The sequence below is a fragment of the Schistocerca nitens genome, chromosome 3, assembly GCF_023898315.1.
Source record: "Schistocerca nitens isolate TAMUIC-IGC-003100 chromosome 3, iqSchNite1.1, whole genome shotgun sequence".
Classification (NCBI taxonomy): domain Eukaryota; kingdom Metazoa; phylum Arthropoda; class Insecta; order Orthoptera; family Acrididae; genus Schistocerca; species Schistocerca nitens.
The window spans coordinates 745,260,782-745,275,331 of NC_064616.1; the positions used below are offsets into that span (position 1 = coordinate 745,260,782).

The window sequence follows — 14,550 nt, forward strand, 5'->3', positions numbered from 1 at the left end:
TGTCAGAAGAAAGGAAGGAAGGAAGGAAGTGGGAAGGAAGTGGGAAGGGGGGGGGGAGGAGGAGGAGGAGGAGGAGGAGGAGGAGGAGGAGGATTATTGGATTGTGGGACGTTCAACTTCGTGGTTATCAGCACCTGTACAAATTCCCAACCTTTTCTCAGTCCAATCTTCCACTTGCATAAATTATGAGGACAACACAAACACCCAGTCATCTCGAGGCAGGTGAAAATCCCTGACCCCGCCGGGAATTGAAACTGGGATCCCGTGCTCGGGAAGTGAGAACGAGACCGCGAGACCACGAGCTGTGGACGGAAGGAGAGGAATCCACATTGGAGATGCTAGGGAGGAAGTTCTTTACCACATGGTTCACACTATGGAAACAATTTAGAATGGGAGATCAAATTACAAGTGGCACCAGAAAAAGCCAGAGGGGAAAAAAAAGGATAGTGGAAACATGAGACACAAGACCAAAAGGGAATAGATGAACTTAGGGAATGGCCGGGTCATCAAAGGGAAACACTGAGGGCGAAAGAAGGGGATCAGGTCAGGAGGAGGAGGAGGAGGAGCTAGGATGGGAAGTAGTGGATATGGGGAACAGAATGCAGCCTGAGAGAGAAGGGGCTGCAATAGCTTGGGGCACCACCAAGGAATGAGCTACTATCTGCAAGGCTCCACAACCACAATGTGGGGATAGATCGTCACACAAAAGAGAACTGTTGGTTAACCTGGTATGACCAATGTGGAGACAACGTAGGACTGAATTTCTTCTGGGAGAAGCAAAGTAAAGAGTGCCATGCTGCAGTAGTCTCCTTGGTTGTGAGGAGTTTATTAGATGGGGCAGTAGCCCACCAGATGTAGTTCCATTTATGAGTGAACGGGTATCTAATGTGCACCCACAAATCTACACCTGGGGTCAACAAAATGAACAGGGAGTGAGTAAGTTCTCCAAGCCAAATGGTCAGCCAGTTCATTCCCAGGGATACCCATATGACTTGAGACCCAGAGAAAGACAACTGAGCAGGCCATGTGACGAAAGTCAGCAAGGTCACAAATTAGAGAGACCAAAGTGTGGCAAGAATAGCACCGGCCAATAGCCTGGATACTGCTCATTGGGTTAGTACATATTAAAACATGGTCAAAGGAGGTCCATTTAATAAACTGGAGGGCTCTGCTAACACCTATCAGCTCTGCCATAAACACACTACACGTTCCTGATAGCAAATGGCGTTCCATACCAGCACAAGATGTGAAAGTATATCTCCTGTGTTCCTCAGCTTTAGAGCATAAAGGTCTTAGGGGCAACAGACTTTAGGACCTGGGATAAGACTGGTCCAAGGGGGAGGGCATGAGAAAACATGGGGAGCACTCAAGGGAGGGGGGGGAGGGCTGGAGATCTTGGAAGAGGGAAACAAGGCACCATCGTAGTGGTAGTCTCACCCAAAGGTGAGTATCAGGATGACAACACCACTCGGATGTAAAGAGAATGGAATACATGGGATGATCGATGATGATGATGATGATGATGATGGTTTGTGGGGCACTCAACATCGAGGTCATCAGCACCCACACAAGTTCCCAATATTTCCAGTTCCAAGCTCACCACTTCCCAAATGATGATGAGATTTTGAGGACAACACAAACACCGAGTCCCCGGGCAGAGAAAATCCCCGACCCAGCCAGGAATCGAATCCAGGACCCCCTGATCCAGAGGTAGCAACATTAGCCACTATACCACAAGCTACGGACGGATGAGCAATGAACTGTCAAATGGCAATTGCATACGAGACCAAGAGCTGGTACTGTCTAATCTGAAGGGGAAGATTCCTGCTCCGGCAAGGAGTCTGTCTACGTGACTACTCCAAATGAAACCAGTGGCCAGATGCATACCGCAATGGGGGACTGTGTCTAATAGTTTTAAAGCTGAAGGAGCCTAAAACTCACCAACTTGGCAACAGTAATCCATTCAGGATATACAGATAAGAGTAGCATGATACACACAACAAGATGAGGGTGTTGAGCTTCTGCAAATAGCTAGACTTGAGGTGAGAAATATGGGGCAGCTAGGTCAGCTTCTTATAAGAAAAGAGCTTGAAGAAACAGGATTGTGCTACAACAGCCAGGTGCTGGGTATGTAAGTAGAATTCCGGGTCAGTATGTTTCAGTGGTGCAAAGAAAATATTCCGCCATGTGTCTTTGACTATACATCAGTTTTCCATCATGATTAAGTCATTGCCAAGCTGAGCCAACATTTCAAGAGTACAAGTTAAGTTACAGGTGCCCGTAAGCTACATGGTGTAATATGCATTAGGAAATGTATAGTAAAAACAAAGACATGTTCTGCTTCTTTTGTGAGCAGAGGAGAGTCAGTGATCACTATGGTTAATGGATTGCTGTTAAGAGATATACATGGATTTGTTGCCTGTATTGTGACAGTCATTGGTGGATTGCATATGTCTTAGAAACTCATAAAGAAATAGAGAACTACAGGCCAACTACTTGCATCCACATGGACCATATCCATCATTTATGTTTCCTGCCAAACCAGACTTTCGTGTCATCAGAAAATGTGACATTCTCACATGACTGGATCCAGTGACACCAACTGGAAGGATGTAACTGCATCAGATCTGATGAACATTAACAATTTAATTGGAGACTTACGAAATGAGATGTAACCACTTTATATTGCCTTTTCATTGAAGCTACACTTTAAATCATTCATTGTACCACTACTACAATATAAACCATATTTTTATACAACATTGCTCATGAATTTTATTTTTTTTAATAATTTGTGTTTCATATTCATGTGCTATCTTCTGCATTTATATACTGTACTGACAATGACAAAAATTTTGGAGCACGATTCCTTTGGTATATCATCTTGATATTTACCATCTTTACTGTAGCGTGCTGAAGTAATACAATATTTACTTTAAAAAGAATTGTAGGTGGGGCGTTTTGAGATATTCAAGGTCAAGGGTTAAGGTCAATGACCTTTAATGTGAAAATTCTTTGAATCCCACCATGCTGCATATCAATGTAAAGCTCTACTCATTAGCTTTGTAATGATACAAGTTTCATTGCTGTATCTGGATGAGAACCAAAATTATTGTCATTTAAGTTGAGACAGACACATGTAAATTTCACACAATTTCCAAACTTTGCAGACCTGTAACTATATTCACAACTGTCATATACCTCTGCAAATTGGTAGTTTCTCATCTCTTATCTGGATCACTGGATATGACAAGTTTGGAAGAAATGAGCTGGTCAGATTGAAAATGTTACTTTTATATGCTGAACTGACGTGATGATTTTTGGTTTGTGGGGCACTCAACTGCGCAGTCATCAGCGCCTGTACAAAGTCCCAGTTTTTACACAATCCAATCTAGCCACTGTCATGAATGATGACGATGGTGTTGATAATGATGGTGGTGACACAAGCACCCAGTCCCCAGGCATAAAAAAATCCCCAACCCAGAACTGACATGAAATTACCCTAATGCAAAAATCGTTGACATGCAAAGCAGGGTGACCAGTGGCCCAACAGAGATGGTGATTTAGTTGAGGCGGCACTCAACATCATGGTGGTCAGTGCCCTGACAAAGTCAATCTCATAGATGGGGATGAAGTCTGTCCCCACATGTGCAGCAGTTTATAATGTACTAAAATCTTCCACCCTTCCCTATCAGTTAAGGGATGAGGCCTGACAGTCCACAAAATTTCACCACTCTTAACACTGGTATCTGTATCTGAGGATGGTGGAAAGATCTCCAGCGAGACCGAGGGCTGCCCTAATATCAGTATACAGGACACACGTAGCCACAATATGCTGAACTGAAAGCGACACGCCACAAACTTCACAGAAGGGTGGATCCTAACGCTGGAGGAGGAAGCCCAATGCGCAGACTGGTAAGCAAAACCTCCTTCCAGCAGCGAGGCTGACACGAAGTCCGCCAAGCCTTTGTGGTTGATTTGAGTGACCGCAGTTCGTTGTCTGACACCTGCAACCATTCAGTCTCCCACTGACGCATCTGTCAGAAAATGAGATAATGGCGTGCATTGATGGACAGCACCATCCCAACATGCTTCCTTGGCAGCTTTGTCAGCCATGTTGTTACCCTGTGTCCCAACATGGCCAGGTACCCAGCAAAAGATCACCTCCTTGCTACGGTGTTGGAGCTGCTGTAAGGAGTCATGGATGAACTGAATCAGCGGGTCTACCGGAACCATTTGGTGAAGTGCTTGCAGTGCACTAAGAGAGTTGGAACAGACAAGGAAACTGGAACGGTGATGTGTGTGAACCCTCTCCAGTGCCATCAGAATGCCATATAACTCCACATCATAATTTGTAAATTGTTCTGGAAGATGCATTTTAAAACCCCTATCAGGGTAAACCACAGAACAACCGAGAGCATTCCCCTGCTGGGATCCATCTGTATAAATAACAATAAAACTATGGTACATACTTAAAATAGATGAAAACAAAGTTGTAAAAACCACATCTGGAGTACAAATTTTCGTGTACTGTGTCAAGCTTAAAATCACTTTGGGCCTCTGAAGACACCAAGGCGGCAGTGCATTCCCTCCCTGGGTGTATATTTTCATGCCTGAGAGATCCAGATCCTTGAGACAGTCCGCAGCAGTATACCAAATGGCTGGGTCGTTTGGGGCTGGTTCCTGAACAGTCGTTTGAAGGTGGGTTGCCGATCACTGAACTAAATGCCAATGACTGAGGTGAGGCCGAGATTTTCAGCGCCTGTTGAGCCAAAAGGATACGTTGCCGAATCCAGAGGGGTGGTTCACCAGCCTCTGCACATAAGACTCTGAACTGGGCTGGTCCGAAAGGCTACAGTCGATATCCGAATGCCCTCATGGTGTACAGCATCTAACATCCGGAAGTAGGAAGAACAGGCCAATCCGCAAACCACGCTGCCATAGTCTAGGCGTGATCGAACAAATGCCCTATAAAACTGCAGGAGCCGGGACCTGTCAGTTCCCCATGTTCTTCCGCCAAAGCATTTCAAAATGTTCAACAACCGGAAGCCCTTTGTTCGTAGGTCTTTCAGGTGTGGGAGCCATGTTAATTTCTAGTCAAATAATAAACCCAAAAAGTGCACAGTGTCTTGAAAACTTAAAATATGGTCCTCCATTGTAAGCTCTGGTTGGTTAAAACTCCGACAAGCACAATTAAAATTGACACACAGTCTTCTCAGGTGAAAACCTAAAACCAGTTGTCTGGACCCTGATTTCCAGCCTCCTAATGGTAAGCTGTAGCTGCCTCATCGTCGTCGTAAGATCAGAGGAAGAGTAGAACACAGCAAAGTCACACACAAACAAAGAGCATTTGACAGGGCTCCTGACTGAGGAGGAAATGCCATTGATACCGACATCATTTGACAAGGCCGTAAGGGGATGTCGACTACTCTTGCCTGAAATCCATCTTATTGATTTCCAAACATGTGCAGCAGAAGTCGACTGATTATTGGAAGTCATGAATTCCCTCCGGGAAGCCCTCTTCCATTCTTTGATCACTCGCCTTGCATGTGCTCTCACACTCCCTGGACACTGTAGTTCCGCAGAGCTGTCTGTCTGGCCCTGATTGCCAATCGACAGTTGTTATTCCACCAAGGAACAGGCCGTCATCCGAGGTGGTAACTAGACTTGGGGATGGACTCTGAGGCAATCCTTTGAATCTCATGAGTGATTTGGGCCACTGCCTCCCGTGCACAATACTTTCACTCAAAAATAGCCTGTCGACTGTACTGTAAGCAATTTGTCCTTTGTATCAGCCACCTGCATGGTCTCCTGCTGGCCACCAAGGCGGCAGTCAAATCCACACTGGGAAGTGGTCACTATAATGTAAATCTGCAGCCACTTCCCACTGAACTGAGTCTGCAATAGCTGGGGAACAAAAATGAAGATCAATAGCTGAAAAAGACCCTGTAGCTGTGGAAAAGTGAGTCATCTGACCCGCATTCAGAAGGCAGATATTCTCAGAACGGACGAAGGACGAGTTGCTCGATCATCCGACCCCTGGAGCAAGTAGTAGCCGAGCTCCACAGCACATTGTGGGCATTGAAGTCCCCCACAAGGAGAAATGGGCGTGGGAGTGCCTGGAAGAGGTCTGCCAGTGCGTCCGCATCCAAAGTGTCATGGGGGGGGGGGGGGGGCAGGTACAAAGAACACACTGTTATAGTAAACGGTGAGAGAACTTTCACAGCAACTGCTTGCATAGTCATGGTAAGAGGGACAGGAGGGGATTGGATCTGTCATCAAGAAAAATAGCCACTCCATCTTTAGCCCTGTCTCCAGTAGTATCGTCCTTCCTGTATATGTGGTAGACCCATAACACAGGTGTGTGTGTGTGTGTGTGTGTGTGTGTGTGTGTGTGTGTGTTTTTTTAAGATGCGTCTTGCAAGCAGATGCAAAAAGGTTTATCCTGGACCAGCAGCTGGAATTCTTCCAAATGTGAGCGATATCCATTCAAATTACATTTCAACACAGAAGTCCCTATGGAAGACATTGGTTAGCGCTGGTGGCTCTTTTCTATCTCCCTCAGAGGCGGTGATTTACCCGGGAGGTCAGGGGGAACGTTAGCCCGTTCCGTGCTCTTTGGTTCCTCCAATTGGAAGTCCATATCCTCAAGAGCATAGTCATGAGGAAGTAAGAGAGCTCGTCAATCTGAAGGTTTACCTACCGCTTTCTTGGACTTAGAACTACTTTCCGAAGGACATTTTTCTTTACTGACAGGAGGCGGCATCTGCCTGGGTTGTGGGGATGGCTTAGTTGGCTTCTAAAGTTGGGCAGTGGTATGTGGCTTCGGTGGTAGCCTACTGTTGAGGGCTTCTGAACAACATCAGTTGCAAGCGGAGCATTTCCCCCACAGGTACATCGACAAGTGCAAGTGCTCGTACTGGAATCTGTGGTCTGAGTTTGTGTGGACGCATCACACTTAGCTATTGGTGTCTTAATGGTTGATGCAAAAGAACTTCACCATAGGGTATGCGTCTCTTTACTTTCAACTCTTGAATTTTCTTTTCCTCATTGTAAACCCCACACTGGGTGATCCCAAAGCAGTTTATACATTTCGAAGGAAGTGTACAAGAAGTCCCTGACTCTTGAGCAGAGCCTCCACAATTGCCACACGTAGTTTTCCCGTTACATCCCATAGTGGTATGGCCAAATCTTTGACATTTATAGTATCACTTGGGGTTAGGAACAAACAGGCAAACCTTAAGACGGATATAGCCTGCAAGGATATCTTCTGGTAATTCAGGAATACTAAATGTTAGAATTAATGTTGCCGATTTTTCCAATTTGCCATTGACTCTCCTCATATAATTCTGCACCTCTGTGATGCCCACATTCTTCCACCCTTCACATAACTCCGCAGGATTCACTTCCATTATATCGGAGCAGGTAACCGTGCCCTTACTATAGTTAAGGGTGTTAGGCAATTCAGCCTCGACTGGGCCTTACATCCCAGAACCTTAGATATTTGGTTGGAATTAGCAGTTTCAACTAAAAGCATTCCATTACGAAGTCGTTTGACACTTTTCAGAGACCCAGCAATACCTTCCAATGCCTTGTGAATATAGAAAGGAGATATCTTCTCAAAGCTGGCCCCATTTCACTTGATTACAATGAAAGTGTTGACATACTAATGCCCTGTTACTATTACTCTGAGGCTTATTTTCAGGAGGACTGACAAACCAAGCTCTCTTTGAGGAATGGGTGTAGGTGCTGCCTGACGGTACACCTGTCCCGTCAGGAGTAGTAGTTTCATGAGACAGTTCCATAAGGATCCCACGAGATGCTAGGGAAACAACCATCGACCCAGGCAGAGCCCTTCATGCCTGAGCAAGCCTGATACAACTGGGGGAGGGGAGACAGGTGCCCCAGAGGTTGCCCACTAAAGACTGTTTTACATCAACAGCCAGTCAACTCCTCAGCACGTAGCACACCTTGAGGTTGAGGTTTTTTTTATAGAGGTGTGTACCATCCTCGTGGTCCAGGTGGTGAAGCCAAGACCCCTATTCTCCAAAACACACAACATTCCACCGCTGCGCCCCACATAGTGGTCGTTGAAGTATGACCAGAGCTTACGATGACAGAACACTGGTGGCACTTACCAGTTCCCAGCTCAGGAACCAAAGGGTCATCAAGCCCGCCATACCCATCAAATGAATGCTGAGCCCCTGAGGGGTGACCCAACAGAGGTCACCACAAACTTATTAATGGCAATGAGGGAAAGAGTGACACTCAACACACAAATCTGTGGGAAGCTGACTGAAGTGCCACCTCTAACCTTGTACAACCGGTGAGGTAAAAATGAATAAAAATCGATAGGTGGTCTCTAAATACCCAGTCATGGAGGGCAAGTAAAATGTGATGACACAAAGAAGTGTAAAAAAAAAAAAAAGCTGTGGCAGGGTGTTGGAGTTTACAAAAAGTCCATGGGATTGCTGTTTCCAACCCAAGCAGATGGTCGATTGTGGATTGTCCTTCCCAGAAACAACACTGATAGGGAGGCAAAAAGCCTCGAGATTTGAGAACCTGCAGGCAAGCATTCTTTCAAGCAACTTGTGAAGTACATTGGCGTGGCTAATGAGCAGATAACTATTGAGAGACACTAGCCTGTTGTCTGGCTTAAGTGTTGGCACAACTATACTAAATTCATCATTTGGGGGGGGGGTGGGGAGGCACCTGGGAGCCAAAGACAGTTGAAGACTGTGTTGGCTTTGGGGAACATTCAGGTGTTGGATCATCTGATTGCGAACTGAAGCAGGGCCTGGGGCTGTGTCATGGGCTGTGGCACATTTGTTGCCTTTGACATCTCAGACCCAAACATATCTTCCAAGCTAAGCTACATTTGGGCTACACTACAGATCAGGTGCATCAAACTGAGATTCTGTATTCATTAACGACTATTTCAACATTAGAAGTAAAAAAAGACATCTATATGGGACATGACTTGTTCTAAATGTCTTGTTCAAAAATTACATTGAGAAATTATAGAATCGCCCAATGAAGCAGGACAGACCTGAACTTTTCAATTCAATTAACATGCAGAAGTGAATTGGTGGCCAGGGGGTTGTCATAGCTCCATTAAAACAAACATTAAGGAAACTAGGAACAAATTTCAGCTTTGCAAATGTGCAAGAAACAGATTGCAGACTACCTGCACAATCAAAATCTAATATTCACCTCTGGAGCTGAACAAAGGAGTATAAATGGTGGGGAAAAAAAAGCAAGGCCTATTGTACAATATACTTCAGAGATTTGAAAGCAATATTCTTTTGACCAATCTAATGAAAAATTCTTAAACATTTTGATTTTACTGAAAATCTAGAAACAGGTAAAAGCCATCTGCCCATAGTAGCACTGAAATGGTGAATGGCAGAAGACCAAAATACTGCAATCCATCTTCTGCACTTTTCTCATTTGGGAAGATTGTACTGTGGTTCATCACACACAAGTCCTAATGATTGATACTGAAAAAAGTTTCCTCAGATTATTCGCAACTACAACTACCCTGAGTACAAATAAACGGATCTTACGAGAGGCTTGTGTAAAGATTATGTGAAAGAGCTTTTCCCTTCTTTTTTTCTTTCTTTCTTCTTTTCTTTAAAAAAAAAAAAGAGAGAGAGAGAGAGAGAGAGGCCAAGCTTACAGTTGGTCACTGAAGACTCCTTGTCTTCTAAACTGGAAAAAATTTCAGACCATTACTGTTTTCATAAATGTTCAAACAATGGGTCAATTGAGGCTAATGATACCAGATTTCTCCTTTGTCCCGTAACATAATGATGATGTGACATGACATCATATGTGCTCAAAACATAAAGATAACAGAACACTGAATACATTTCTTTTGCATCTGTCTTAGTTTTTGGGCAAACTTACATGGTGAACCCCCTTCTATTTGATAGTTTATGTACAATATATGTTCATAATGTGCATCAAAATACTAGCTGGAGGCTTTTTCCATTCTCTAATAAAGGCATTCTGAACTTTCCAATTTTAGTTTGTATAGCAAAATCTGTGTTATATATGATGTGTTAAATATGGCACAAATGTAGACATCTGGCTACACTACAGATCATCCTATTATCAAAATCTTTATTACACAGTCACATTCCCTTTGTCAACTCATAACTAAATTATCACCTTCCAAGATACTCTCGACCTTCGGCTATGATATAGATCACTCTGTTACTGTGGTCAGGAGAGCGGAGGGCGTGTCTGAGTCCACTACCTCACCTTAGTATTTTCGGGAGTCAAGAGGAATATTCTATACCAGTTGTTGGCATTGACTAGTAACAAAGTTAATAGCTGCTGTGACATCATCTTTTGGTGAACATTTTCTGTTTGGTTGTTAGTTGGCAAAGCTACTGAATGTGGAAGCAAATTATGTGGTGGTTGTGACAGACTTATCTGTCACTTAGCCCACATGAAAGGGAGGAAAATGAATGAAAGAAAAAGACATGTTGTTTGACACCTGCATCACTCAAAGTCAATAGCTGGTATTCCTCCTTTACCTGTTTTTGAAATGTTGGTTATGGAGCCCAATTGATCTGTAGCATAGCTTGAAATCTAGGTTAGGTTTGAAGGAGACAATTTGATTGAGAGTTAGAGAAGTAAATGAATCTGAATACAAAATCTTAGCTGTGATGACATACTGAACTGTAGCATAGCCTGATAACTAGATTAGGTTGAAAGATGACTGGTCAAAGTGGAATTGAACACTTCAATTAACCCCAAACCAAATGTGCTGATAACTACAGACTTTTAGAGCAGTAGAATTATGGATCACATTCTATGCTTGTTCATGAGAATTTGACTGCAGTAAATAGGGTAAAAGTTATGTATTAGACTCCCTTTGTATTTTTCAAGCTTCACTACCAGTCAATGTGTTATCACAACCAGATTTTCTACCTTCACATTAGTTGGCTTCACCAACTCGCAACCAAACTGTCACCTTCCAACCTAACCTACACCTCAGGAAGCACTAAAAGTTCAATCTGTTGCCACAACCACGATTTCAGGAGGGAGTCCATAACTTTAACCACAGACAGCAGCACCAAGTTTAACAGTGTGTTCTTTGACGGGCAGAAAGCATTCAGTACAGCTCTGGATTATCACCTAGTGAAACAAATAAGAGTTTATGGAAATTTATCCTTTTTGGGAAATACGGAAGAGTCCGATCCCGCCCGTCTGCTTTGACCCACGACGTCACAAATATGGCGGAAACGACCATAAACCACGATTCCAATATGGCGCATTTAAAGTCGTTACGTCCACATTATGAGGTCGAAAATACATCGAAAAACAAACACACACTTTCCACAAAAAGTCTAATGACACTAACTGGACAAGCGCGGGAAATGAGGTGTTTTTTTGTGGTGGTGGGGGGGGGGGACAAACTAAATATAAACAAATTTAGACACCCACCCCCATACAAAACCACACAAAACAACGAAAAAAGCCGACATCACAAAACTCCCCAAATACCACTAAACACTATCATCTGGAATCGAACACTTCCCTTAGCCTATATAGCTCAGAAACATCTCCCGATACCAATACCAACATACACAGCCACACATTGGGATCGAACACTTCCCTTGACCTGCGCACTCTTAATTTTATCCGTCATATCCATTCCTGAACAAAAACAACAACCGATTAATTTTACTAAAATTACCACATGACATACAGCGAACAACACTAAATTAACCTTCACACAAAATCGTTAACTCACTGAAACGAATTCAACTACAAACACAGCCGACACCAACAATTCTGGATAATGATCAAAAGCAAACTGTCCCATCACACCACACAAACGAAAACCCTGGACATACCACCAGAGAGCACAAAAAACCACAACACGACGACATCTACAAACACGCCACACTCACAAACCAAACTCCGTGCCGTCATGACGTCACACACGACAACACCCTTACGTCACGGGTTAAAGCCGATGCGTGGGATCGGACGCTTCTGTCGACCCCATTTTTGTGACAGTTGAGGATTTTTGTGACAGTTGAGGATTTCCTCACAAATAGATATCAGCATGTCAGTCTTAGTAGGGAGAAACAGAGATATGAAAGTAATTTCAGTGTATTGCATGACAGTGTACGAGCAGCATTAATGTTCACAACAAACATCAGTGACAACAGGGATAACATCAAAAACTTAACGAGACCATCTGAAGATGGTGCTTTTGGAAATAAGAGTGTTCCAACACCTGCAAATTTTAATAAAATTCATGAAAACCTGCAAAAGTCTAGCACTTTTTTCAAGGGCTGGCAGCTGACCAACACATATAAATGTACCATAGTGCACATACATAGCAGTCTTTCAATCTTGTTTCATTTGGAAAGATTGTACTATGACTCCTCATTTGTCACTTCACAGACATTCAGATGTATGATACTAAAATAAGTTTTCCCACAGTACAAAATCAACTACAACAGAGTGAAAATAACTGGATCTTATGAGATACCTCCCCCACCCCCCATTTTAGTAGCAATTCAAAGTAGGTCATTGGAGTATCAATGTGTCCAAACCAATTGAAAAATATTGCTGTCTTCATAAGTGTTCCAACTATGGGTCAGTTGAACTTAACGATATCCAAAGCCATTTTCGTCCCTTAACATGCAATTCATTCAGCAGAAAGGTGCTTTACAAAATGCTTGTTTGACCAATTCTTCAGTAATGCTAAAGTGTCTGGGACCATCTTTACAGAGGTTGAGTGCAGGAATTAGAGGTGAGAAAAACCAAATATGAACAGCATATCTCATCACGGGGTAGTTCAGCACAAGAGCATCATGTGTTGTACATCACTAAACATGTAATGTCAACATTCAGGTGGTAAGTTCCAAGGAGAGTGTGTAAAGTGATTATGGGTGGAAACTGTGAAATTCAAACTCATATATAAGCTTATCAAAAGGCATGTACCCTCTGGCATCCACTTCACAGTGGTTTGAAGAGTACAGATTTAGATGTAGACATCTACTTGGTTCTGTATGTATGGATGGGGTGGGGGAAGTTTCTTTACCAAGTGTTAGTATGAAGAGCAGTTTTGCTAGCTTCCTTTCTAAAGCACTGCTTTTACTCATATGAATGTGACAAACCATAAATTTGGTACAATAAGTGAAGGAATGACCCAGTATGTTCAAATGAGTGATTTTAAACACATTATCATGCTGCATACATTTTGCCCTTACTGTAATGTATGGCTAATTTCTAGTTTTACATGGGAACTTATTTACAGGTGTGTGGATGTCTGCATCAACAACGTGATGCTGTGATAAAGAAGACAGCTCCATATTTGAGAGGAGGGCTCGTAAATCCACGAGTTAATTCTCACATAAGCTTTCAATTGTTCCCCTAGTTATTCTCACGTAGGTATAAGGCACTACCATAAGCAAGCACTCAGTTGATTCGCTGTCCCATCTTTGCCCAACTGTACTTGTGCATTTAAAACCCAATTGGTATTGATAAACAGCCTTCCTTCCATTACGTAAGTAATTAGGTACTGGTAAAGTTGTAGAACCTAAGTCATGTTTATGTGTTGTATCTATGGCGAAACTAGAATTACGGTAATAAGAAAACAGCATTTTACGGTTGTGCCTTTAGAACATATGTATAATGCTGTCATTTGAAACATAGTTTTAAAAAGACCGCTCAACAAATTATTACTAGCAAACTAAAAAAAATCTGTATATTTGAGCAAATACTGTGATTAACAACATTATGACGCGTGTGTCATCGAGTTAACAGCAGACAGTGCAACAGTTATCTCAGAAACGTGTGAATCTCCAGCTTTTTGAAATGCCACAAAACATCAACAATCCTTTAAAAACTTAACATCAAGGTAAACGAACGTAACCATGTGATAGATCGCACTGTAGAAACAGACACGTTAGTAACTAACCTGACTTCTTTATCAGGTCTTCGGGGATCTAAGTGATTGTTCATTGCACTAGATATAGCATTAACTTCACTATACAACACAAAACTGCACTAAGCAATCGAATAGGCTTTATTTCCGTATGGTTTTATCATCTCACACACAAACCATGACCTACATTACTGACGTCAACAGCAACCATTCCCAACACGTAGAGAAAAGAGGAAAGACACAGCGTCTTCTACCAGCAGTGGAATATGATAGCAATCGAATAATTACAGTCGAAAGGTCATACAAACATACTGCCTTCATCCTACAAAAAGTATATTAGAAGTTAACGTCCCGTCGATGGCAAGACCATTAGTGATGAAGTAAATCCGTGGGACGGATGGAGAAGGAATTCAGCCATGCCATAACGAAGGAACCAATACAGCATTAGCCTTATGCGTTCCACAGAAAACCGACATCTGAATCTGCGTGGCCAGACGGGAATCCGAACCGCCTTTTTCTCGAATAAGAGTCCAATCTCATACCACTGCGCAACCGCGCTCGGTGTATGCGTTTTGCACGGGTTTTCCACGAACATATTGTACTTTAATTTGTTTTAAACTCGTGGTAAAACG

General features: G+C 43.0%; 1 protein-coding gene across 2 annotated transcripts in view; it reads right to left on the reverse strand.

The window, feature by feature from the left end:
• The window catches only part of LOC126248725 (PAT complex subunit Asterix), a 63,751-nt gene extending 49,497 nt beyond the window's left edge, over window positions 1-14,254 (reverse strand). Inside the window, exon 1 of one of the 2 annotated variants that reach the window (XM_049950038.1) lies at window positions 14,106-14,254. In XM_049950038.1, the coding sequence (XP_049805995.1) occupies window positions 14,106-14,239 (134 nt within the window). In that variant the 5' untranslated portion in view covers window positions 14,240-14,254. Of the gene's footprint in view, window positions 1-13,951 lie in introns of both variants that reach the window. The other variant, XM_049950039.1, reaches the window with a different exon arrangement.
• Between the last annotated feature and the right edge of the window lie 296 nt (window positions 14,255-14,550).